General features: G+C 39.1%; 1 protein-coding gene across 9 annotated transcripts in view; it reads right to left on the reverse strand.

Annotated features, from left to right (window-relative positions):
- RAB28 (RAB28, member RAS oncogene family) overlaps nt 1-26,435 on the reverse strand; it is a 150,212-nt gene that overhangs the window by 18,409 nt on the left and 105,368 nt on the right. The window contains exons 7-9 of one of the 9 annotated variants that reach the window (XR_008651840.2): nt 15,901-15,976; nt 14,565-14,593; nt 12,658-12,773 (exon numbers count right to left, since the gene is read on the reverse strand). The exons of 3 other annotated variants lie outside the window; for them this stretch is intronic. Coding sequence is in view for 5 of the 6 variants with exons in the window: in XM_055246688.2 (XP_055102663.1) it covers nt 12,681-12,773 (93 nt within the window). In the remaining variant the exon portion in view is untranslated. Of the gene's footprint in view, nt 1-11,841; nt 12,774-14,007; nt 14,103-14,564; nt 14,594-15,900; nt 15,977-25,939; nt 26,364-26,435 lie in introns of those variants that run through there. 5 more of the 9 variants (XM_055246692.2, XM_055246689.2, XM_063619402.1 and 2 more) reach the window with 5 other exon arrangements.

Genomic DNA, 26,435 nt, shown 5'->3' on the forward strand with positions numbered 1-26,435 from the left:
CAATTCATGCCAAGGTTCCTGCCTAACAACCCAGAGGAAGAGTACTGTTGTTGCTTTGATCACGTATTCAGGTCACAACCATGTCAGACAAGCCAAAGAGACTCCAGGGCAGGCCCATTACATTTTCTGATCTGGACTAAAAAAATCGGCCCTCCAGGAAGCTTTAGTTTTTTAGCTTTGCTTTCCCAGGAAGACTTTTTCCTTAAGGCTGAAACACCAAGCAATTTCACTTTGGGGAAGTGTCTCAACTTCAATGCTTTGGCTCTTTGCAACCTAGGGCATAGCGCTTCCATTCTATTGCTTTTGGAAGAAGCTCAGCAAACTATTTTGGGAGGCAGTGTGGGCCTGAAAGTTAGAAGACCCAAATTCTAACTGACATCCATTGTGCCCTAATCTGTGTCAGCTGCTCTCATTTCCTTGCTCTCATTTAATCTCAAAATTAAGAAGTAGGTATTAATCTATTGATTGTGTGGATAAGAAAATGGAGGCTCAAAGAGATGATGTTAACCAAAATGGTGCAATGTACAGGTGGCAGAACTGGAATTCAGACTCAGATCAGTCAGATTTGAACACGTTCTTTTCACAATACCACATGGCCCAATCCAGATATCCTAAATTTTCTAGGAGAAGGAGATGTTTGTTGTTTCCAGAATGCTTGTGGTGACTGGGCTGGCAGTGAAATCTGCTAGGCAACTATTTTTAATCATCAGTGAGCATAAGAATCAACTAGGGATCTTGTGGAAAGTGCAAACTCCCAGAGATTTAGAGACTGTGGATTTGTAGTTTAGCCCAGGGATCTGCATTTTCAACAATAAGCAGCTTCACTGATTCTAGTGCTAGTTGACTGGAAAGCATTTCATGCCTTTAGGGGGTATCATTCACTCCAGGACTGCAGGGTCTCAGTGGGAGGAGTTATCCATTCCTATCCCATTGCTTCTTTCAGATTCTTTTGGATGTTCACCCAGTAGTCATGATCCTCTTTCTAGAACTGCAATCTGGTCCAGATATCCTGTGGCCATGTGCTTCAGTGAAGGCTAAAATGCTCTCACTCAGAAGGTGAAACTTGGATGGTCTAAACCAATGGTTCTCAATCTTACATGTGCATCAGAGCTCCCTGGAGTGTACACATGTTCACACACACACACACACACGTGTGTACAAGGCCCCACATAAACCCAATTAAATCAACCTCTAAGGACAGAACCTAGACATCTGTAATTATTTTAAAAGGTCCCAAATTTGTTCTCAGCTAGAGTTGAGAATCGCTGGCCCTGCCCATTTCCCTTACCACTGGTCTGGGATAAACATTTGATAAAATTCTGTCCCAAAAAACTGATGAGAGATCTTCTGGGAGGTGGGGCTTTGGGGAAATTTATTTCCTGTCTTTGAAAGAGATGTGAGGATAGGATGAGCCATGTTTCCTCTTTCTGACCTTTGCATTTTGTGATGTAAAGATGTGATGCCTGGAGTTATTGCAGCCATCTTGGGATCATGAAGGAGCCAGCCTAATAGCCACAGGCTAAGGATGATAGAAAAGAAATGGGAACTTGGTGGCATCTTTGGGCAAGTTAATTAAACAACTCTGGGATCACCTTACCCTGCACATACTTCTTATGAGAGGTAATATATATATATATACACACACACACACATACACACACACATTTGAGACAGTCTCACTCTGTCACCCAGCTGGAGTGCAGTGGCATAATCTTGGCTCACTGCAACTTCCATCTTCCAGGTTCAAGCAATTCTCCTGCCTCAGCCTCCCAAGTAGCTGGGATTACAGGTGTGCACCACCACACCCAGCTAATTTTTGTATTTTTAGTAGAGATAGGGTTTCACCATGTTGGCCAGGCTGGTCTCAAACTCTTGACCTCAAATGATTTGCCAGCCTCAGCCTCCCAAAGTGTTGGGAATATAGGCGTGAGCCACCGTGCCCGGTCGATTAGTATTCTTCATTTAAGACATGTTAAGTTGGGTATTATTATTTGCAGCCAAAATAATCTCAACAGATAGCTACTAATGAATTTCACCTGCTTACTGCCTGCGCTATTTCTAAGAGGGGCATAAGTACATCAGCAGCTGGGGCCCACGGAACAAGACAACCTAGACTCAGTCTTGATGGCCAAAAAACTTTAAGTTCAGTGAGCCCTGGGCATTGCCACTAAATAACTAGTTGCCTTGAGAATTATTCCAATAATAACTGTGACATTTATTATGCATTCACTTAATGCCAGGTATTATACAATGCAAAGTGCTGTAAGTCAGTCATCTCATTCCATCCTTAAAATTACCCAGGGAGATACGTATTATTATCCATATTTTACACATTAGGAAACTGAGAACCAGAAAAGCTAAGGAATTTGGCCAAGGTCGTACAGCGCATGAGTGGCAGAGACAGGATGCTAACCCCAATCTGTCAGACTCTCAAGATATTTCTTGTGGTGACCCTGTTGTTTCATCTCCCTATGACTTATGAAGCTCTGTGTGTTCACACATTCACTGAAGTGCTTAACTATGCGAATAAAAGGCATTCATCATTGTAATCCCTAATGGAGATAACAGAAATATTAGCAAAGGCTGAAGTGAAAACAGTTCAAGTGAGGCCTAATTTTTTACAACGCCAAGGAATGATTTACTTTATCACAGCAAAGAATTTTATTTGACAAATGCATACTTTATCATCTCTGGTCTGCTGAAAATGTAAGTTTACATTTTCCTAGCCATAAAATTAAAATAATTTTGGCTCCAAAAACTGAAAAGAAATCCCATTGTAGGTTCAGGTCTTTCTCTGGGAATTTGAATGCTAAATATGGAGCCTGAAAAAATGCCATTTCTGTCAGGCAGGACAGACTCGAATCAGTAAGGTCAGGGTTCAAAATCTGGTTCTGGCTCTTGCTGACCGTGTGACCTTGGACAGACATTTCCCTCCTCCAAGTCTCAGCTTCCTGATCTGTAAGATGAGAATGACAACTCTCACTTCAGGCCTGGGATGGGGATTAAATCAGATACTCTGTGTAAGTTGCCTGGCAAACTAGGAGTGCTATCAAGGTTGGCTGTTATTAAAATATATACGAAGGGTCCAGCATGGAACCTGGTGCGTAGCAGCTACTTGATAAATCAGCCCTTCACTCTATCTTCCCTTTTCTGTTCCTCATCTTCAACTGTCTTCAGGGGTGGGCCTCCAAAGACAGAACCAAAACCAGACAGGATGAGGTCCTTCTGCACTTGGTTGTGAAAGGAGTAATGAGACAGTGCCCACATCTTGGTATGCTCTGCATTCTGGCAGCTTTCTACAGCATCATCCCTACACCCTGACCCAACATAGGGAAGATAGCCAGTCTGCTAGTAGGCCACCTGCCAATTGGAAGACAAATTTGAGAAAAAGTCAGAGGATCAGAGTAAGGGACAGAAGAAAGGGTAGAGTGGAGTGAGAAGAAATGGTTAAGTTTGCTCAAGAGCCAAGCGTCTCTGGGAAGCTAGAGAGAGAGAATCTTCCAACCCAGGTTAGAGCGGATTTCCACAAGGGAGGGAATATTTCAAGGGAATCTGGACTGCTAGTGAGAGAAGCAAAAGACGGGCCCTCAGCAAAGGATTTCCTATCCATAATCAAGGGAGCCACGAGTTCTCAATTAGTGTTGGTTAGTCAAAACTGCACTCCAAGTCCCATTGAAAAAAGCAGACAGAAAAGACCAGCAGTTCACATACTTGTTTAGAACTGTTGTTTCGAGGTCCTTCCCCCCATAATTAGAACTTCTCCTCAGCCCCATGAAGTTCTAAGGGCAGCCACCATGGTTATCATCCCCATTTTATAGATTTGCCAACTGAAGCTCATTGCTGGCAATATGTTCTTGGTCAAGTAATGGAAAGGTAGATATAAAGATGAGTTTGTCCAGTGGTTCTTAAAAGAACCCAGAGCCCTGCATCCAGTGAGGATTCCAGGTGATTCTGATGACCAACCAGGTTTGGAGACCATTGATGTCACTCAACAAACTAACTGCAGAAAGAAACAGAGCCTGACAGAGGTGGAAGAATCTGCCCAAGGTCACTCAAATGAGTGGCTGAGACAAGTTTAGTCCTTCAGCTTACTGTCTCCATGACAGAGCTCTTGCCAGCTCACTCCATAGGCTGTTTAGTTACTCATGACAACCTGCAATATAGATAGGTTTTATTCATTCAATAAACCTTTATTGGGGACATCTTTGGTGCCAGGTGCCAGATTTTTGGCCTTAGAGAGTTCGTGGTCTAAAAGAAAATGGGACAAGTAGCCTTATGGCTGCAGGATGGCATAATGGTGCTACCAGAGAAGGAGGTATGATATACAAGCAAGGGGTGTAAGAGGGGTAATTTCTGACCAGCAGGCTTCAGAGGAAGGGAGAAAAACATCAAGAAAACAAAGCCTCCTTATATGGAAGGTTGGTTACCTTTGTTTTAATAAACCACTGGTGTGCTGTGACTTTATACAACTCAAGTTAGAATAAACGATTTTGAATGAAACGTTTCTAAGGATATTTACTGGGTGTAAAAGAAACAATCTGACATTACTAAAATACGTTCAGACGAAAATAGAGGCACCAGGAAGACGTCCCTCTAGGCATGGATCTTCACTACCGTGCAAAGATCATATGTGCCTCTGCTCACAATTATTGACGAAAGTCAGTTCTCATCAGTGCTGTGTAGGAGACCAGACAGGTCAGCGCACCCACTAAACTTAACATGCGGAATTTACTGTTTCTACTGTTGCCAAGGTCACAGGGAAGTGGACACTTTCACGTGCAATTAGCAATATAAGTTAGGACAATATTTCTGAAGGACAGTTTGGCAAAATTTATGAAGATATAAGATACTTTCGAAATACTCTCTGAACAAGCCATTATACTTCTATGAGTTTATCCTGAGGGTAAATATATAAAAGAAAATATAGAAAGATATACATAGGGTGTTCAACAAAACATAGTTTCTAATAATAGTGAAAACTTGGGGAAAAGGGAAACGTCCATAGATAAGAGAATGATGAACTAAATTATCATAAAACTATATACTTGAAAACCATTAAGTCAATAATAATGATGGATATGTATACTTAGGGATGTAGAAAAATGCTTGTATCACTCAGTAAAAAAAGCAAATTTCAAATTAGTTATTTAATATAATGCAACTTATGTGTAAATATAGCTTCCAGATATGTGTATTTATATCTAGAGAGAAACCTGGAAGATGGCTTTTAACCAAAACATCAGTAATATTGAGCAGGAGAGGGGGTGATTCTAATTTATTTTTCTGTGTATTATTTTACAATATTTATATAATCAGAACAAATAATAGGATTACTTTCATTGGAGACTATAATTTTTTTTTATTTATTTTATTCTTGAGCATAAAGTTTTCATTTTAGGAGACTAAACTTTTTGAAGAAATTAGTCCTAAGCAATAAGAAAATCCAACCTGATTTAATGAGACTGAAAATATTCATTCTTTATTTTTATGGGCTCCTTTTCTAAATATATACTTGTGTTTAACTGATTTATATATTCAGTCCATGAAAACAGTTTGTTTGTTCACTTGAAACTATGTAATAAGCACTTACTCTGAACATGGCAGAGGGACACTGCAGCATGAGGCATATAACGTGATGGGTGAGAAGTCAGGCAGACCTGGATTTGCATCCCTGTCCCATCACTCACCAGTTTACAACCTCAGATGGGCTATTCAATTGCTCTGAGCCTCATTTTCCTCATCTGTCAGAGATAATACAAATACCCATGGTATTAGTTATCTATTGCTATGAAGCAAATTACTCAAAGACTTAGGGGCTTACAACAACAATGATCATTTATTATCTCATAGTTTCTTTGGATCAAAAATTTGGGGGCAGTTCAGCTAGTTCTGGGTCTTTGGTGAGGCTGCAGTCACATGAAGGCCTAACTGGGGCTGGAAGATTTGCTTCCAAGCTGGCTGTTAACAAAGGACTGGCAAGTTGGTGGTGGCTGTTGGTGGGAGGTCTTCTCTCCATAGCAGTCTCCACCTTGCTGCTTGAGTGTCCTCACAGCATGGTGTCTGGCTTTCCTCAGAAGGGACAATTGAAGGGGCCAAGGAGGAAGTTGACAATGCCTTTTATGATCTCACCTCGAAAATCACACACCACATCTGTAAGTATTCTATGGATGGCAGGTTAGCTCTGATTTAATGTGAGAGGGGATTCACAAAGGTGAATACCAGGAGGCAAGGATCACTGGAACCATCTTGAAGGCTGACTACCACCTATGTGAAATGAGAAAATGCTTACAAAGAGCTCAGTGCACCTGTACCGCACCTATAATAAATAAGCCATAGTGATGAGAAAGAGTGCATATAACTGTACTCAACAAATAGGTCCCAGATCCCTGCTCTTGTCCAAAGTCCTGTATTTTTCAGATGAGGAAACTGAGCCCAGAGAGGTTAAGTGGTTTGACTAGTCATACATGGAGTTGGTTTTTGAGCTAGGAGAAAAAGCAGGTTTTCTACCTTGCCCTATCCAAGGTCTTTCTTCCCGTAGAGAAAATCTCCGCAAAGATGCAGACTGAGGAACCACTTGCTAGAGCAAAGTGCTCACCAGAGTTGAAGATGAACAGATGTTTTAGAAAGAAGGGTAGGGAAGCTGTTAAGAAGATTCTGAATGTCAGGCTGAGGAATTTGTCTTCCTTTGATGGGAAACGCAGTAGGGAGCCATTGAGGGGTTTTGAATGCAAAAGTGACCTAAACACAGCTGTGTATTCAGCAGATTGTGGAGTTCTCTAAAAAGAAACGCTGTTGGAGAAGTCCAGGCATCTGGGGACACAGGCAGCAGTAGTGGGAAAGCACAAGGCGCTCGAGAGTCACAGTATCTAGGAATCATATCCCTGTGTAACCTGTGGATTCCAGATTAATTAAGGATTAAGGGACCAAGTCAAGAGGCTTAGGTGAGGGCAGCTAAAGGCTGGTGTATAGGCTGTGCCAGTGATCTCTGCCCAGCCTATAGCCCTGAGTCAGCCTCAATCTACCATGTGGGAGGCCTAAGAACATTCAATATGACTTGGAAGAAGGGCTTTAAAACAAATAGTCTGCCTTTCCCCTTGTTTCCAGCTCTCCAGCATGAAAAACTGATGCTACAAAAGGCTAGGCAAAATGGAATGTATGTGCTTCTGAGCTCAGCCCAAAGGGCCCTCCTCTACTGAAAGGCTCACTTCCCAGGAGAGAGGATGCTACGATGTGAAGGTTGTCACGCTCAAGGTTTTCTCTCCAAGCCTCACCTCCTCTATTAAATCTGTCCCCCTACTCCTCTTTAGGTAGAACTGACCTGCTGTCTGCCCTGAATACACATGCCACAGATGGATTCTCTCCTGATACCTCAAGGCCATGATGCCCTGCTAACTTACCTGCTTCCTCCTCCAGCCCCAAACCTCCCCGAGGGTAGACGCTGTGCCGCCCATGTTCCTAGGGCCTTCCTAGCCTGAACACTATGATTTTCCTCTCTGAAAATATTAGACAAATACTTTTCTCTCCTAATTTCATCAGCTTTACATCCAGAAACAGGTTTACAGTCACAAGGGTTGTAACCTGGGCTCCAGAGGGCTGAATCCAGTCATAAGGCTACTGCCATAGGGCTATGAATCCAGTCCATCCATAAGGTCCTACCAACCATAGGGCCACCAGTGCTTTAGATTTATCACCCATTTTCCAGGACAGTAAAATGCCTTGTTTTTAAAAAGAAATAGTAAGACAATTTTCTAAAAGAAGGAAATAAAATGACTTGAGAAAGAAACACATTTTTTCTAACTGGCACAAAAGCACTGTATAGGCTAGTTGTGGCCCTATCCATACATAGTTTTTAGCTGGTCAATATAACTTTAAAAACTGAATCAAAATGACTTTAGGCAGGGCACATGCTCTCCAGCTTGTCAATCCCCACCGCTCCGTATGGTCTTACACACTTAACCTGTTATATTTATTTACCACCTAGCCCTGGAAGGCTTGTAAGTTTGCAACCCTGCAACATGATACGAAACCTCGTAAAGCAATCCCTTCCATCTTTGGGAAGCAAATGTTTTCAAGGTTCTTCATTAGCCTGAATGGAAATCTTCCCATAGCCTCTGTCCACCCCTCCTACTTCTGGGGTACTCTAAGTCCTATAGTACAAATACAATGTTTTTCTAAAGCGCACTCTCTTACTTATTTGAAGACTATCAGCAGAGTCTGTGTGAGGCCTTCTCTTTTCCGTATTAAACATACTGTCTTCCTTCCACTATTTCCTATGACATTGAATCCCCTCACTATAATCCTAAAGTGACTTATTATCCCCTTAAAGAGGGGCATCCATACAGGCATGGTCTAATCCCTTGCAATTCAAAATGTAATCCAAAAGCCAGTAGCATTTGCATCACTTGGGAGCCTGTTACAAATGCACAACCTCAGACCCACCCCACACCTACTGAATCATGATCCACAGGTGATTCATATGCACACATCTAATTAATGCAGGCTAAGATTATGCTAGTTTGTGAGAACAACTGTGTTACACTGTCATCCCTGTTTCCTGTTATTTGAAATTCCTGTTTTTTTTTACCCACACTCACTGCTAAGTTACATCTTCTTATATTAGTTTGATTGCAGCATGTGACAATCTGATTACATTTTGATGAGTTACCCACCTGCCTAGACTATGAATTTGTGGGCAAAACACAGATCATATCCATCTCTGTTTTTGGTACCAAGCAAAGGCCCTAGTACATAACAGGTGCCAATATAAGAAGTAACCAAAAAGTAAAATAACACTGGTCTAAATGACAAAAAAATTAAAATTAAAATTAAAATTAACTCTCTGCTGAACATTTCAAGGCATGGCTGGATCCAGGACTCAAAGATGGTGACAGGGACTTGGATCATCACCACTTTCCACTTCTGCTTTCTTGGCATCAGCACCATCCTTGGTCAAGCTCTCTCCCTTTTTGTGGCCTCAAGATGGCTGCCAGTGTCACTCAGAGCCACAGCCTTTCTCATTCCAGTCCAGCTGGCAGAGTCTTCTGAAAACTTACGGGGGCAAACATTTCTTTTTTCTTTACTTTTTCAGAAACCTTAGCAAAATCCCCTCCAATTTCATTAGCTATGATGGAGTTATCAGTTCATTTCAGAGCGAACTACTGGAGCAAGCGGGTTTAATATCCTAATGGGTTTAATTCAATGAGGACTCCCTCATGAGGAGCTAGAAACAGTTGAAAATTGAGGGAGGGTTCTATCAGGAAATTAGGAAACCGTCTGGAGAGACGACATGTGTGCTGGGGAGGCGACCCATGGATGTCTACCATAATGTTAAACAGGTCTGCATTTCAGTTTCCTTTAAATCCTGCAACTGTTGTTCAGGATATCCAAGATTACAGCAACCACTAGCACAGGTTATGGCCAGAAAACTTTTCTATTTTTAAACAACACACAAACTATTCTGCTCCATCACATTGTTTCAGCGATCAACTTTAAAGGGCCCTGGCTTACCTCCTCCTGGAATAATAAAGCAGTCACAGGAGTTCTTTGGGCCACTCCAAAAACCACTCCAGAGTGGTTGGCCACACATAATAGAGGGTGCACTTGAAAGGCAGCATCCAATGACCAGTTCTGGTTGAAGACTTTTGTGTTTTTCAAAAGCTCAATAAGCAGCAGAAGTGACCACAATGTGTTTGAAACTTTATAGCATGTATCTTCAGGAGACAAAGTGCCTAAAACTAGACGGAAAGACTTGTAATTTTTTAAATTAAAAACTATAGACAGGAGAGGTAACAAAGTAAACTAAGCATGAATCTTACATTTCTATTTCAAAAATAAAACCCAAGGTATGGGGAAAATTGTAATATGGAATTCAGAAATCTGCTTTGGCCATATGCTGTACTGCATCAGCTTTCCTTGAGGCAAAAGGCTTTCAACGACCAGTCATGCTCAGCAGGGAGAGACATAACACCAAGACTAAAGGCGGGCAGGAGGGTACAGAGGGGCAATTCCTGTTTCACCTGAGTGATCAGAGGGCAAACTTCCCACCACCAGCCCCTGTGGACACAAGCTACTGGTCAAGGTAGTCACTGTGTGAGGGCGGATGGACCACACAGGCCCATCGCCACTTCTCAAAAGAACAGCTTAAACTAAGACCTATTTAACTCTCAGGAAGGGCGTCAGTTATGTGATCTTCACAAATGAAAGGCAGCCTAAAACCAGTACCAGTGTAGTCCATTCTGTCAAAGAACCAATTTGTGTAGCACCGGGCTCTCCCCTTACTGAAGGAAGGCCTTTCGTATAATCACTTAGTCTCAGCTTCGGTTTCCTCTGAGAGAAGGCAGTAATTCCCCTCTCACAGACGGGTGTGAAAATAAAACAGTCCATGTAACAAACACCTAGAAATGTTCAGGCCAAAGAACGCCTACTAACGTCATTTTCTTCCCTGGCCCCTGCTCAGTCCCACGCAGTGCTCTAAGTTTATAAACACACCACTAAAAAAATTTGGTCTCATAGACCTTTTGCAATTTCTCTCTGAAATTGCAAATTGAAATTCATACATATGTGTTAAGTCATACTTTATCATACTGTAGTAATTGTATTGGGAGGAAAAAAATTTTTTGAAAATCCTTCAGTTTTCACATAGATGGAGGTGAAATCAACACAAAATGACCAAATGGAGCATGGCCTCACCTTTTACTAAAGGTAAAGCCTTGGGCAATTTTAGTTTAATAGAAGCCTTCAATCAATCACAGCTTTTAAAATAGCAGCAATAACAACAAACATCTCTCCCACTAGATTGTAAAGTCCTCGAGGGTTCAGAGTTCATTTATTCAACTTTATATTCTATTAACATCCCTAGTCAACTGGCCTGCACATATTAGGAAGATAAGCTGCAATAGCTTGAAGGGTTTATCACTTGAAGGGCTTAAAAGTCTGCTAAATTATCATAAAATGAAAAATATAAAAATCAAAATAGAAAGAGGCTGGACCACTAACAAGTAGAGTCACAGTTTTCAAATTTTTTTAATTAAATTTTTTTTTAAATTTCTCGGCCTAGAGACGGATCTATCAAGTCTAGCTCTATGATTCCATGATCTCTGGCAAGTTACTTTTTCTGTCCACACTTCGGTTTCCTTAGCCACATAAGGAAGTGAACAAAGTTTTCCAAAATCCCTTACACCTCTAAAATTAGGTATCCAAATTTCTACACATACTTGTGGCAAATCTATGACAAAGGCACGCTGCCAGGCACTGTAAGAGACATGAAAGAGAAGAGACGAGAGCTGCCCTTCAATGAGCTCATGGATTATTGAACAATAAAAAACAGGGGCACAAATAGCAGCGATTCAAGGCAGAAAGGGGCAGTGGCTATCAGAGAGGTACTGATGTGGAACCATGAGCTGTGGAGACAAGGACTGGCTTTGTGGAGGGGTGGCTTTTGTTCCCGCTTCAATGTAGCAAATATGGAGCACCAGTCATGCCAGGCACTGCGTCTTAGCACAAAAGAAAAAAAAAAAACCACAACTATGACCAAGACAAACAGATTCCTGTGGAGCATCACAAAGCAAATAGGAATGAATCCATAGCTCTGTTTGCAGAGAAGTGATGATGGTACAGTGGAGTGGCATGAGAAAAGGTAGAAAGGTAGGAGGCAGCTGATGTGGAGCCCCTGAAATGACAAGCTATGGAGTCTGGATTTTAATTGGTCCAACAAAATAACCTAACAATTCTAAGTGACTGACTATACACTAAACTTCACAGAATCACTAATTTTGTATCCAAATACACACTGCCTTTCTGTAACAAAAAGGAAGACATTTGAAAGAAAATTGCCAAAAGACGTAATTTAAATAAATTTATTTGTGAAAGAAAAACATCTGAACATCAGGTACAGTCTGATCCACAATGTCATAACTCATTCTCGGGAGTACTCTTATGCAGTTTGCAAGAGAAATTCCATGTGGGGCATCAGCTGAACATTTATCAAAATTCAGAAAGCCTTCAAACCTGAGTATTACACAATACATAATGACAATGATACAGTAATAAAAATACAATATCAAATACTACTTTGTGAGTTACAAACTACAATATAAACAATTTAGGCCCCTTTTTAAAAAATGAAAAAATATTTCTATTACAGCCTTATTTCAAGCATTTTCAGTTAGATACAGCTTTATATGCTTTTACTCACAATAGATAGCGAAAGAATGTCTTCATAAGTATCTGTAGGTAAAATATATTACTTGCTTAATGTTTGCACTCTGAAGTATACTTTGACACATACAAGTTCCGATAAGAGAATGAAATTGCTGTGGCAAAATCCTGGCTGATGATCAAGACTTGGAGAGTTTTCATATTAAGTTAAAAAAATTTACATCACTGAAAAAAGAAGCAAGGACATACAAAGAAGCAACATCATTCTTTTGCAACGAAGCAGTCTAATTCCAGGGAATGGGTTTTCCATTTTGAATTCAAAGTGTGTGGTCCCAAAGTCGAATTCTTTCAAATCCAAGCAGCTGCCTTGCTACTGTGAGGCAATAGCAATGATTAAGCAAGTTGGGAGGAAAGTGCTAACTGAACTACAGAGATGGTCACTGATAAAACAAGTTCCTAGAAGTCCTCGGGCCCACCCGGAGGTGAAGGGCAACTAGAACTATCAACACAAAAGCAAAATGTGCTCACTGAACTGCACACATAGAGCTTCTAGGAGGGTTAACAGTCCTTGACATAGGTTCCTGGTTGTAGTTTACAATATCTGCCTTCACCACCCTCTGTCATAAAAGAAAACAGAGTTATTATCAGGACATCAGAACATTTAGAAAGAGCTCCTTAAAGTATATTTTCATTTTCTGAACTTTGCTGAACTTCTGATGATGGACACCATAAATGAAGCAGGAATTGATATTAAAGGAATAAGCCAGACAAACAAATGAAGAGTGGATTTTTTTTTTTTTTTCAAGAAGAGAATGGCAACTCAGCTATTGAGTTATCCCTGGTTTTATGACATTAACTTGAGGTTATCATAAGTCTAATGAAAAACTGATTAATCAATAATAAAAAATTAAACCCTGATAATAATTTAGAGCAAAATAATTTAAATGAATCATTCACATATATTTTAAATCACAGAAAAGAACTCATCATTTCAAAGTAAAAAATAACATTATTGCTTAATATTTCCATAAGCCATTATATTTAGCGAAAACTTTTCATTGAATGTTTACAGCAGTTTGTGAGTTTGTAAGAAGACATTTAAATGTTAAAGAGGATTCACATATAAAGCAGAAATATTCTGAGCAACCCATTTTTAAATGTTTTCAAATTTCTAAACCTTTCCTCCAAAATCCCTAACTTATTTCCAAATGGCTCACTATTGGTTATGAATACAACTCTAACAAAATACAGTATAATGAAAAAATTTAGAAAATTACTTCATATTCATGTTTTTAAAATAATTTAAACCAAAAGATAATTTTAACTCTTCCCTTCTTCCCTCTAACACACACTTCAAGGAATATCTAAAATGATACACTTAGCAATATGCTTAATATTCATCTCTAAGTAATACTTTAAAACAAATCCTTTACTGTTTTCAACTCTACAAAGTCTGCACACACAAGCAGACAAAGAAGGGCAATTCAAGGCAAATTTTAAAAATACTCTTTCAATTACCAAGCTATTTCAGGAAAAATGGTAAGGAATGAATAATGAAATAACTGCCTCAATTCTCCACTTCACTGCACATGTAATAAACACAACCATAAAGACAAATATGTTTAAAAGTAACTGAAATGTTACTTTAATTTGTTCCCAATTTCTTAATTCATGTCTCCTGGCAGAGGACCAATTTTTTAGTTCTAAATCAAGACGTAGACGCGATATTAATTTCCAATAATGTACAATAATCATCTGAACTTCCCTATTCATAAGGAATAAAGAACAAGATAACATTCAATGGTTCTCCCTTCCCACCTCCCCAAACTGTAATAATTTATCACTTAATACCTGCACTACTGTACTGAACAGATTCTACTCTGAGCAGAGCTGGTGTGTTGATTATCTTCTTCAGGGTACTTCACTATTTCTGCCCTGACAATACGCTGTCAATTCCATACAACATAAATGAGACAAAGAAGAAAGAATTAAAAAAAAAAGACAAAATGGAAAGTATGTTCAATGACTGAATATAGAAAAAAACACCAAAGAAGAAAAATAAAATTAACATATAAATGTAAACATGTCATACACACACACACACACAGCAGAAAGTACACATACAAAAGGAAAGGAACAAAGACCCAAGAAACATTATTCTTTGTAATTCTATTTAATTACTGAAATAGAAATGACCAATGAACTTCCCAAATTGGGAAGTTCCATTTTTGATAACACAATTATATATAACATATATAATGCCCAGGATTTCAGAAGACTATGAAGAATTATGAGGTTTTTCTATGTTAAAGTGCAATAAAAGGATTAATTCCATTTCCATTAACAAGCTTTACTGAAGATATACAATGTGCCAGTCGCTCTAAACTGTGAATGTATGGGCGACTTACATAGAATCTATTCACAAGTTGCTGAGGACCTAATGGAAAGATAAACACATATACAAATTGCCATACAAGTTAAACACTTAACTAGTGGACTTATGCTGTGGGAACACAGAGGAAGGAGTAATTAATTATCTTTGAAGGTGGGGAGAGGAATGAAGACATCAGAGGAAGCCATATGCCATTTACAATTTTTATATTTAATACTATTTATTACTTGTCCAAGACTTCCTTATGATGCTCACTCCCCCATTCCTCCCAATCCTAACCTCCATACTTCCGAATTCCATACAGAAACAAACAAGTTCAAAATGCAGTTGCAGGTCATATAAAAAAAAATTCACAAGGTACAATATTTAAGTACAACAACTGTTGCTTTCAAATATCTAAGTTTTACTAAATAAGAAACTATTTATTTTTACCTTGTTATATTCTTAATTGCTGCTACCCTTAGGATAAAAAGACCATATGTGACAAATATGTATGACACAGATAACATGCTACCCAAATATTTTAGATTTAAAACTATCCTATCCATGTGATTGCAAATATCTTATTTCAGGACATGCATCCTTCATAATAGCATCTATTAATTTATTAAGATAGAAAAGCATCTTAATATGAGCTGCTGTCTGTGATTACATTTATAAATAAAGATCCTATAAACAATTGAGAGTCAATGAATAGGATGCTGAGGCATACGAACATATCAGCCTTGGGTGGCTTCTGCTTAAGTTTTTTAGCAACAAGCAGCATTAACTTTTGGACAAGACTCATGATTTACTAGGCACTCTGCCTGATGCTATCAACAGAAGCAATACCAATTGCCAAATGAGGTATGAGTGGAGGGGTACATCAGTGAAATATTGTATACCATTATCTAACCTCCCCAAACCTAATTGTTTCATGCCAAACTATGGTGACAATGAAGAGGTGGGATTTTCATAATCAGTAAGCAACTCATTAATCCAACAAAATGTTGGTTTAAGTCTTATCCTATAAACACAACCAGGTTACTGTCCTGTGCTCAAGACATTTTGGTCCTAGTACTGACTAATGTAAATGACTTGGATTTCACTATTAATTTTCATCAAATTAATGAAGAATTAACAAGACAGCATCACTCTCAGGGGTTTTGACTCTTTGACATAAAGCTTTGTAAAATGTTTCCAAACTGTAAGCCATAACCAAGGCTCTGCAGATTCCAAATTTCACTTTCTATGATTAGAAAAACATAATTTCCATGTCATAAACTTCATGGTAGGTGGTTTCACTATAGTCAGCTTATTTAAAAGCCATTTATTGATGTTTTTAGAGAAAATGTTACCTACAAAATACCAACCTTTATTTTTAGAGCCACAAAGTACACTCGATTATTCTCTGCTATTAGTTGATGAAATGAAAATAATGAAGTGGCCCTAAGAGGAAAAGAGTTATATGGGTGAATACAAGCTTAACCCTGATATTTTCAAAGAGCATTTGCCAAGTGGATACTGGAAATGGAAGTGGTAGCAATGGAGGGCATAAGTAAGAAAGCAACCTATGGGTTGGGGCACAAGGTGTAAGGAGTATAGATGGATTCTGTGCAATTGTACCTTACTCCAGATAATAGGAACATATTTACCACTGCAAAAGCCATAGTTTGTCATGGCCAGAATATGGAGTAAACACATCCTGAAGGCTAAAACATCTGTCATTGTCATTCATTCAAAGCCAACCACTGTCCCAGATATTGCAGACATTTAGGTAAATAATGCATAATCTGTTTTTTTGAGATGCTAAGAGTCTAGAATAGAAAACAGATGTGTAAACTATTACAGAATATTCTGACTGGTATATATTCAAAGTGCAACAAGATTACAGAATATAATTTAAAGCACGGATATAGGATATAACATGTTAAAAAGCATAGTACTTTGCACAGAGTGGGAGTTTTTAAAATGCTACTCTTCTATATAACGAATGGGCCATTATATGCTGCCAGTAACAAAACATTGGGCAAGTTATTTCACTTCTGTCTTCACAATTTCCTAATCTATAAAAACAAGGTCTACCTACATGATCTCTAAAGTCACATCTGGTTTTGAAATTTCATTTAAAAAATTAATTTAAAAGGTGAATAGGAAAAAGAAAAAATGTTATGTGATATGAAAATCCATTAAGCAACGTTTAATATCTGAGGGTTAGAGTAGTGTGTATAAAATAAGAAAATATGCTCCTCAAGAAAACAAGTGGTCTTTAGGATAAGAAAGAAATCCCAGTACAGTTTTAATAAACATACTGGAGAAAATGATCGTAAAAAATTAACATGTGGGTAAAAAGAATCTGAGGAAGATCAACATTCAGGTAAAGCTAAAAAGCAGAAAGGACCTTAATACCAAAGGATAAATGGGTACTTGTACTTTACAATAATATGCCAATTAAGATAACTAAAATCTTGAGCATGTCTATTACATGCCAAGCCCTACGTGAGATACTTTCAGATACAGTCTGAAAATAATTTGAGGGGACAATAAGGAATATATATTTTTAGCAAGTTTAATGAATATTTCAGACATGATAGAAATTTTTGGTATTTTAAAAACTAATACATACCTAGTTCAAACCAAGTAGAAATTCATAGTTTATTAATTGGCAAGTAAAAATGCTGAGGCTTAAAAATGTATTAAGAACTCTTAACACCAAGTAGATATGGCAAAACTTCCTTGCAATTCAGACTGAAGGACACAAGGCAGGACTAAAAGGACTATGCTTTTTCTTTATCAATTATCTAATGTATTCTGAAAGAGCTGATTGCTGGATTTCCTAAACCACAGCAATTGTAAATTTATTTTCTCTCCTAAAGGTCTATGTACTTTGCAAATAAAAAATCTGAACAACCTGGGAAACTAGAACACTTGTTAACAACAGTATCAATTCTTACACCATCTTAGAGGATAATGGTTGGTTGGGGAGAAAGGGGAAGACTACATAAATGATGCAAATGAAACTATAAACCAAACTGGGAATTGTGAAAAATGGATCTATAGTGTTCATTGTTTAAATGTTTGGCTGCCCCACTTATTCTGGGAGCTCCTTGAGGATAGGGACTTTCTCTTATTCATTTCTGTATCCCCAGATTCTAGTGTGGCCCCCTGGCATTACACAGACCCTCAAAGTATGATTACTGTGTTAATAAATTGCATTCACTTTCTTTTCTCTCTCTTCCTCTTCCTTGCAAAGCTTGAAATGTGTGTTGATAACTCATTTTATAGAACTCTCAAATAGGAACAATCTAGGTTAGAAATAAACTAGAAGAATTTCTTTAAATAGTCAGTGAATGAAACTAGGACTAAAACCCCATTGTAAATATTTATGTCACAAACTAAATTATTATAGTAGAGCATCAACATCAATGGGACTGCTGAGTCTGCCATTTAACTCCTTTTCTATAGAATAATACAAAGTACTTTCAAACATTCCCTTGAATCTCCCCAGTAATCTTTCAAATGTCGCAACAACCACATTCAGTGTGTATGTGTGTGTGTGTATATATATATATGTATGTATGTGTGTGTGTATATATATGTATATATATATGATCTGCACTTCCTACTCTTTTAGATGAACTTGCCAAATCTTTCCACTGAGAAATATGAACTGTAAAATCAGTAATTTAATTGGCAAAAACACCAAATTCATCAGGATCAAGAAAGACTAATGAGGCTTCTTGCTATACACAAAGAATTCTGACAAACATATAGAAGAGAGCTGCAGTAACTTGAATTCACCTTCAAATGAATGCATTAAGAGTAAATGCCACCAACAAACTGAAGATAGAATTAAACCTCAAAGCATAAAAAACAAGGTGGATGTGCAGGCAGGGTAGCGAACTATGTAGTTAACACATCTAATATCTCTTTATTTAAAATATGCCAGTATATTAAGCCCATATATAAAGTCAAAATAGTAACTCTATTGATCTTGCAACACGAGGGAGCTAATGCTAATAAAGCTTCCCCCAAATTTTGCCTCCAGTTGTTTCACTTCTCCAGAGGTCTCCTTGTATCTGATCACCACTGCACAGCTCAGGCAGTAGAAGGAATTCTTCCTCAGTGCAGCCCTCTCACCAGTGAAGCACCAGCCCATCATTCCCCCTTTCAGAAAGACCACTAATCATTGGGTTTCTCCTGTCTTCATTCCTCCAGGCAAGAAACTTCAGGGTTATCTTGGACTTCTATTCTCTCTTATCCAATAATTCTACAAGCCCTATTGGTTCTTCCTTAAAATCTCCCTTACATCCATCCAACCTTTCCATTCCACCTTGACTTTGGCCTTATTCACATGGTAGCAGTAACTCAGTCTCCTTACCTCAATCTCCCTCCCATCCAACGACATATAAAAATATCCCATTAGATTAATTCTATCTAAAAACTGCTTTTGGGGTGGAGCCAAGAAGGCCGAATTAGGAACACCTCCGGTCTAGAGCTTCCAGCGAGAGTGACGCAGAAGATGGGTGATTTCTGCATTTCCATCTGAGGTACCAGGTTCATCTCACTAGGGAATGCCAAACGGTGGGCGCAGGACAGTCAGTGAAGCGCACCATGTGCGAGCCGAAGCAGGGCGAGGCATTGCCTTACTCGGGAAGCGCAAGGGGTCAGAGAGTTCCCTTTCCAAGTCAAAGAAAGGGGTGACAGACAGCACCTGGAAAATCGGGTCACTCCCACCCTAATACTGCGCTTTTCCAATGGGCTTGGAAAACGGCACACCAGGAGATTGTGTCCTGCACCTGGCTAGGAGGGTCCTACGCCCATGGAGTCTCGCTGATTGCTAGGACAGCAGTCTCAGATCAAACTTCAAGATGGCAGAGAGGCTGGGGGAGAGGCGCCCGCCATTGCCCAGGCTTGCTTAGGTAAACAAAGCAGCCAGGAAGCTGGAACTGGGTGGAGCCCACCACAGCTCAAGGAGGCCTGCCTGCCTCTGTAAGCTCCCCCTCTGGGGGCAGGTAACAGACAAACAAAAATTCAGCAGTAACCACTGCAGATTTAAACGATCCTGTCTGACAGCTTTGAAGAGAGTAGTGGTTCTCCCAGCACACAGCTGGAGATCTGAGAACGGGCAGACTGCCTCCTAAAGTGGGTCCCTCACCACCGAGCAGCCTAACTGGGAGGCACCCCCCAGTACAGACAGACAGATACCTCACTCAGCCAGGTACTCCTCTGAGACAAAACTTCCAGAGGAACGATCAGACAGCTGACTTTGAGGTTCACGAAAATCCGCTGTTCTGCAGCCACTGCTGCTGACACCCAGGCAAACAGGGTATGGAGTGGACCTCTAACAAACTCCAACAGACGTGCAGCTGAGGGTCCGCTCTGTTAGAAGGAAAACTAACAAACAGAAAGGACATCCACACCAAAAACCCACCTGTACATCACCATCATCAAAGACCAAAAGTACAAAAAACTACAAAGATGGTGAGAAAACAGAGCAGAAAAACTGGAAACTCTAAAAAGCAGAATGCCTCTCCTCCTCCAAAGGAATGCAGTTCCTCACCAGCAACGGAACAAAGCTGGACGGAGAATGACTTTGACGAGTTGAGAGAAGAAGGCTTCAGATGATCAAACTACTCCGAGCTACAGGAGGAAATTCAAACCAATGGCAAAGAAGATAAAAACTTTGAAAAAAAATTAGACGAATGTATAACTAAAATAACCAATGCAGAGAAGTGCCTGAAGGAGCTGACGGAGCTCAAAGCCAAGTTTCGAGAACTACGTGAAGAATGCAGAAGCCTCAGTAGCCGTTGCAATCAACTGGAAGAAAGGGTATCAGTGATGGAAGATGAAATGAATGAAATAAAGCGAGAAGGGAAGTTTAGAGAAAAAAGAATAAAAAGAAACGAACAAAGCCTCCAAGAAATATGGGACCATGTGAAAAGACCAAACCTACGTCTGATTGGTGTACCTGAAAGTGATGGGGAGAATGGAATCAAGTTGGAAAACACTGTGCAAGATACTATCCAGGAGAACTTCCCCGATCTAGGAAGGCAGGCCAACATTCAGATTCAGGAAATACAGAGAACGCCACAAACATACTCCTCGAGAAGGGCAACTCCAAGACACATAATTGTCAGATTCACCAAAGTTGAAATGAAGGAAAAAATGTTAAGGGCAGCCAGAGAGAAAGGTCGGGTTACCCACAAAGGGAAGCCCATCAGACTAACAGCTGATCTCTTGGCAGAAACTCTACAAGCCAGAAGAGAGTGGGGGCCGACATTCTTAAAGAAAAGAATTTTCAACCTAGAATTTCATATCCAGCCAAACTAAGCTTCATAAGTGAAGGAGAAATAAAATACTTTACAGACAAGCAAATGCTGAGAGATTTTGTCACCACCAGGCCTGCCCTAAAAGACCTCGTGAAGGAAGCACTAAACATGGAAAGGAACAACCGGTACCAGCCACTGCAAAAACATGCCAAATTTTAAAGACCATCGAGGCTAGGAAGAAACCGCATCAACTAACAAGCAAAATAACCAGCTAACATCATAATGACAGGATCAGATTCACACATAACAATATTAACATTAAATGTAAATGGGCTAAATGCTCCAATTAAAAGACACAGACTGGTAAACTGGATAAGGAGTCAAGACCCATCAGTGTGCTGTATTCAGGAAACCCATCTCACGTGCAGAAACACACATAGACTCAAAATAAAGGGATGGAGGAAGATCTACCAAGCAAATGGAAAACAAAAAAAGGCAGGGGTTGCAATCCTAGTCTCTGATAAAATAGACTTTAAACCAACAAAGATCAAAAGAGACAAAGAAGGCCATTACATAATGGTAAAGGGATCAATCCAACAAGAAGAGCTAACTATCCTAAATATATATGCACCCAATACAGGAGAACCCAGATTCATAAAGCAAGTCCTGAGTGACCTACAAAGAGACTTAGACTCCCACACAATAATAATGGGAGACTGTCAACATTAGACAGATCAACAAGACAGAAAGTTAACAAGGATACCCAGGAATTGAACTCAGCTCTGCACCAAGCAGACCGAACAGACATCTACAGAACTCTCCACCCCAAATCAACAGAATATACATTTTCTTCAGCACCACGCCACACCTATTCCAAAACTGACCACATAGTTGGAAGTAAAATTCTGCTCAACAAATGTAAAAGAACAGAAATTATAACAAACTGTCTCTCAGACTACAGTGCAATCAAACTAGAACTCAGGATTAAGAAACTCACTCAAAATCGCTCAACTACATAGAAACTGAACAACCTGCTCCTGAATGACTACTGGGTACATAACGAAATGAAGGCAGAAATAAAGATGTTCTTTGAAACCAATGAGAACAAAGACAAAACATACCAGAATCTCTGGGACACATTCAAAGCAGTGTGTAGAGGGAAATTTATGGCACTAAATGCCCACAAGAGAAAGCAGGAAAGATCCAAAATTGACACCCTAACATCACAATTAAAAGAACTAGAAAAGCAAGAGCAAACACATTCAAAAGCTAGCAGAAGGCAAGAAATAACTAAAATCAGAGCAGAACTGTAGGAAACAGGACACAAAAAACCCTTCAAAAAATTAATGAATCCAGGAGCTGGTTTTTTGAAAAGATCAACAAAATTGATAGACTGCTAGCAAGACTAATAAACAAGAAAAGAGAGAAGAATCAAATAGACACAATAAAAAATGATAAAGGGGATATCACCACCGATCCCACAGAAATACAATCTACCATCAGAGAATACTACAAACACCTCTACGCAAACAAACTAGAAAATCTAGAAGAAATGGATAAATTCCTCCACAATTACACCCTCCCAAGACTAAATCAGGAAGAAGTTGAATCTCTGAATAGACCAATAATAGCCTCTGAAATTGTGGCAATAATCAATAGCTTACCAACCAAAAAGAGTCCAGGACCTGATGGATTCACAGCCGAATTCTACCAGAGGTACAAGGAGGAACTGGTACCATTCCTTCTGAAACTATTCCAATCGATAGAAAAAGAGGGAATCCTCCCTAACACATTTTATGAGGCCAGCATCGTTCTGATACCAAAGCCTGGCAGAGACACAACCAAAAAAGAGAATTTTAGACCAATATCCTTGATGAACATTGATGCAAAAATCCTCAATAAAATACTGGCAAACCAAATCCAGCAGCACATCAAAAAGCTTACCCACCATGAGCAAGTGGGCTTCATCCCTGGGATGCAAGGCTGGTTCAACATACGCCAATCAATAAATGTAATCCAGCATATAAACAGAACCAAAGACAAAAACCACATGATTATCTCAATAGATGCAGAAAAGGCCTTTGACAAAATTCAACAACCTTCATGCTAAAAACTCTCAATAAATTAGGTATTGATGGGACGTATCTCAAAATAATAAGAGCTATCTATGACAAACCCACAACCAATATCATACTGAATGGGCAAAAACTGGAAGCATTCCCTTTGAAAACTGGCACAAGACAGGGATGCCCTCTCTCACCACTCCTATTCAACATAGTGCTGGAAGTTCTGGCCAGGGGAATCAGGCAGGAGAAGGAAATAAAGGGTATTCAATTAGGAAAAGAGGAAGTCAAATTGTCCCTGTTTGCAGATGACATGATTGTATATCTAGAAAACCCCATTGTCTCAGCCCAAAATCTCCTTAAGCTGATTAGCAACTTCAGCAAAGTCTCAGGACACAAAATCAATGTACAAAAATCACAAGCATTCTTGTACACCAATCACAGGCAAACAGAGAGCCAAATCATGAGTGAACTCCCATTCTCAATTGCTTCAAAGAGAATAAAATACCTAGAAATCCAACTTACAAGGGATGTGCAGGACCTCTTCAAGGAGAACTACAAACCACTGCTCAATGAAATAAAAGAGGATACAAACAAATGGAAGAACATTCCATGCTCATGGGTTGGAAGAATCAATATCATGAAAATGGCCATACTGCCCAAGGTAATTTATAGATTCAATGCCTTCTCCATCAAGCTACAAATGACTTTCTTCGCAGAATTGGAAAAAACTACTTTAAAGTTCATATGGAAGCAAAAAAGAGCCCACATCGCCAAGTCAATCCTAAGCCAAAAGAACAAAGCTGGAGGCATCAAGCTACCTGACTTCAAACTATACTACAAGACTACAGTAACCAAAACAGCACGGTACTGGTACCACAACAGAGACATAGATCAATGGAACAGAACAGAATCCTCAGAAATAATGCCACATATCTACAACTATCTGATCTTTGACAAACCTGACAAAAACAAGAAATGGGGAAAGGATTCCCTATTTAATAAATGGTGCTGGGAAAACTGGCTAGCCATATGTAGAAAGCTGAAACTGGATCCCTTCCTTACACCTTATACAAAAATCAATTCAAGATGGATTAAAGACTTACATGTTAGACCTAAAACCATAAATACCCTAGAAGAAAAGCTAGGCAATACCATTCAGGACATAGGCGTGGGCAAGGACTTCATGTCTAAAACACCAAAAGCAATGGCAACAAAAGCCAAAATTGACAAATGGGATCTAATTAAACTAAAGAGCTTCTGCACAGCAAAAGAAACTACCATCAGAATGAACAGCCAACCTACAGAATGGGAGAAATTTTTCGCAACCTACCCATCTGACAAAGGGCTAATATCCAGAATCTACAATGAACTCAAATTTACAAGAAAAGACACAAACAACCCCATCAAAAAGTGGGCAAAAGACATGAACAGACACTTCTCAAAAGAAGACATTGATGCAGCCAAAAAACACATGAAAAAATGCTCATCATCACTGGCCATCAGAGAAATGCAAATCAAAACCACAATGAGAATGGCCATCATTAAAAAGTCAGGAAACAACAGGTGCTGCAGAGGATGTGGAGAAACAGGAACACTTTTACACTGTTGGTGGGACTGACAACTAGTTCAACCATTCTGGAAGTCAGTGTGGCGATTCCTCAGGGATCTAGAACTAGAAATACCATTTGACCCAGCCATCCCATTACTGGGTATATACCCAAAGGATTATAAATTATGCTGCTATAAAGACACATGCAAGCGTATGTTTATTGTGGCACTATTCACACTAGCAAAGACTTGGAACCAACCCAAATGTCCGACAATAGACTGGATTAAGAAAATGTGGCACATATACACCATGGAATATTATGCAGCCATAAAAAATGATGAGTTCATGTCCTTTGTAGGGACATGGATGAAACTAGAAACCATCATTCTCAGTAAACTATCACAAGGACAAAAAAACAAACACCGCATGTTCTCACTCATAGGTGGGAATTGAACAATGAGAACACATGGACACAGGAGGAGGAACATCACACACCGGGGACTGTTGTGGGGTGGGGGGAGGAGGGAGGGACAGCATTAGGAGATATACCTAATGCTAAATGACGAGTTAATGGGTGCAGCACACCAGCATGGCACATGGATACATATGTAACAAACCTGTACATTGTGCACATGTACCCTAAAACTTAAAGTATAATAATAATTAAAAAAAAAACTGCTTTCATTTATTGCCCTACCTCAAAATGATTATAGGTCAAATAAAATTAATCAACTTGGCATTCATAAATCCCCAAAATCTGTTCTCAAACTCTTTATACTCTGACACAAATGATAATTTATTTTAACCAAACTGCTCTTCTGTTTCCAAAATACAACCTAACCTTTTCTACCAGGTATATTATTCATACCAGCTCCTCTTTCACCCATTTTCTCCCTTCCCACTCCAAACTGCCCAGTACACTTTCCCCCAGTATGGCAGAGTGGAAATACCAAGGGCACTGGTATCAGAGAGACCTGGGTGCAAATTCTGGCTCCACCACTGCCCAACTAAGGGTTAGTGATCAAGTTACTGAATCTCTCCACAGTCTCAGCTTCCTGATCATAAAATAATAAAATTTCACCTGATCCAAGCAGTTATTATGAGGATTAACTGAGATAACACAGTCCCCCTGGCACATAACCTATTAATTTTCTTTACTGAAAGCAGGGATATTTTAAAGTCTTTTAATTCTTTTTTAGACCCACTACTATACTGAGTTTACAATGTATGACCAATAAATCACTTATGATAATCACAGACTCTCTAATTAAGCAGAGACAAACATTATTTAAACAGAGAAGCTAAAAAGCAAAGGAATTACTTGACCTCTGGGATCCAAGGTCTGTGTGATCAAGCAAATCATGGTGACTTCTCTTTCTTATATTCTCCTAGGCCCAAACCAAGTAACCACTTTTTATGTGTCTGGGAGCTATTTAAACATCACAAAGTATCTTAGCGCTGTATCTGGCCATACCAAGTGCTAAAACAAATGTCTTTGAATGATGGGAATTAAAATTAGCAAATGTTTAGAGTTTCAAATGTTTTAATCAACTCTTAGAAACAGCCATATCAGTATAACAATTTCAAATATTTGCTTCGATTGTTTTAAAACACACACACACACACACACACACACACACACATGCACACACAGAGAGACCATGAGAAAAAGATACAGAACTAACTCTGAAAGAATTAAAGAAAAATTTAAGGATGGGAAAATATAATTATACTTTTTTAGTTGCACAGGGTGCGAATAGGGTGGAAGAAATTGAGGAAAAATGTAATTAGTTTGTTACTTCTAATCAAACCACTTCTGAAGCATAACTTTATAGGCTCTTGCTCTGATTTTTCATCCTATCAAACATATGAATTAGTGGGAAATTATAGTGGTACTTTAAAGTTCTTGGCTGCTGCTGCATGTTTTTTTCTTAGCCTAAGAAAAGTACCTAGGAATAATGAAAAAACATAGAAATCCTTACTAATTAATAACACTACTAAACTGACAACAAAATAACATC

The sequence above is a fragment of the Symphalangus syndactylus genome, chromosome 16 (assembly GCF_028878055.3).
Source record: "Symphalangus syndactylus isolate Jambi chromosome 16, NHGRI_mSymSyn1-v2.1_pri, whole genome shotgun sequence".
Classification (NCBI taxonomy): Eukaryota; Metazoa; Chordata; class Mammalia; order Primates; family Hylobatidae; genus Symphalangus; species Symphalangus syndactylus.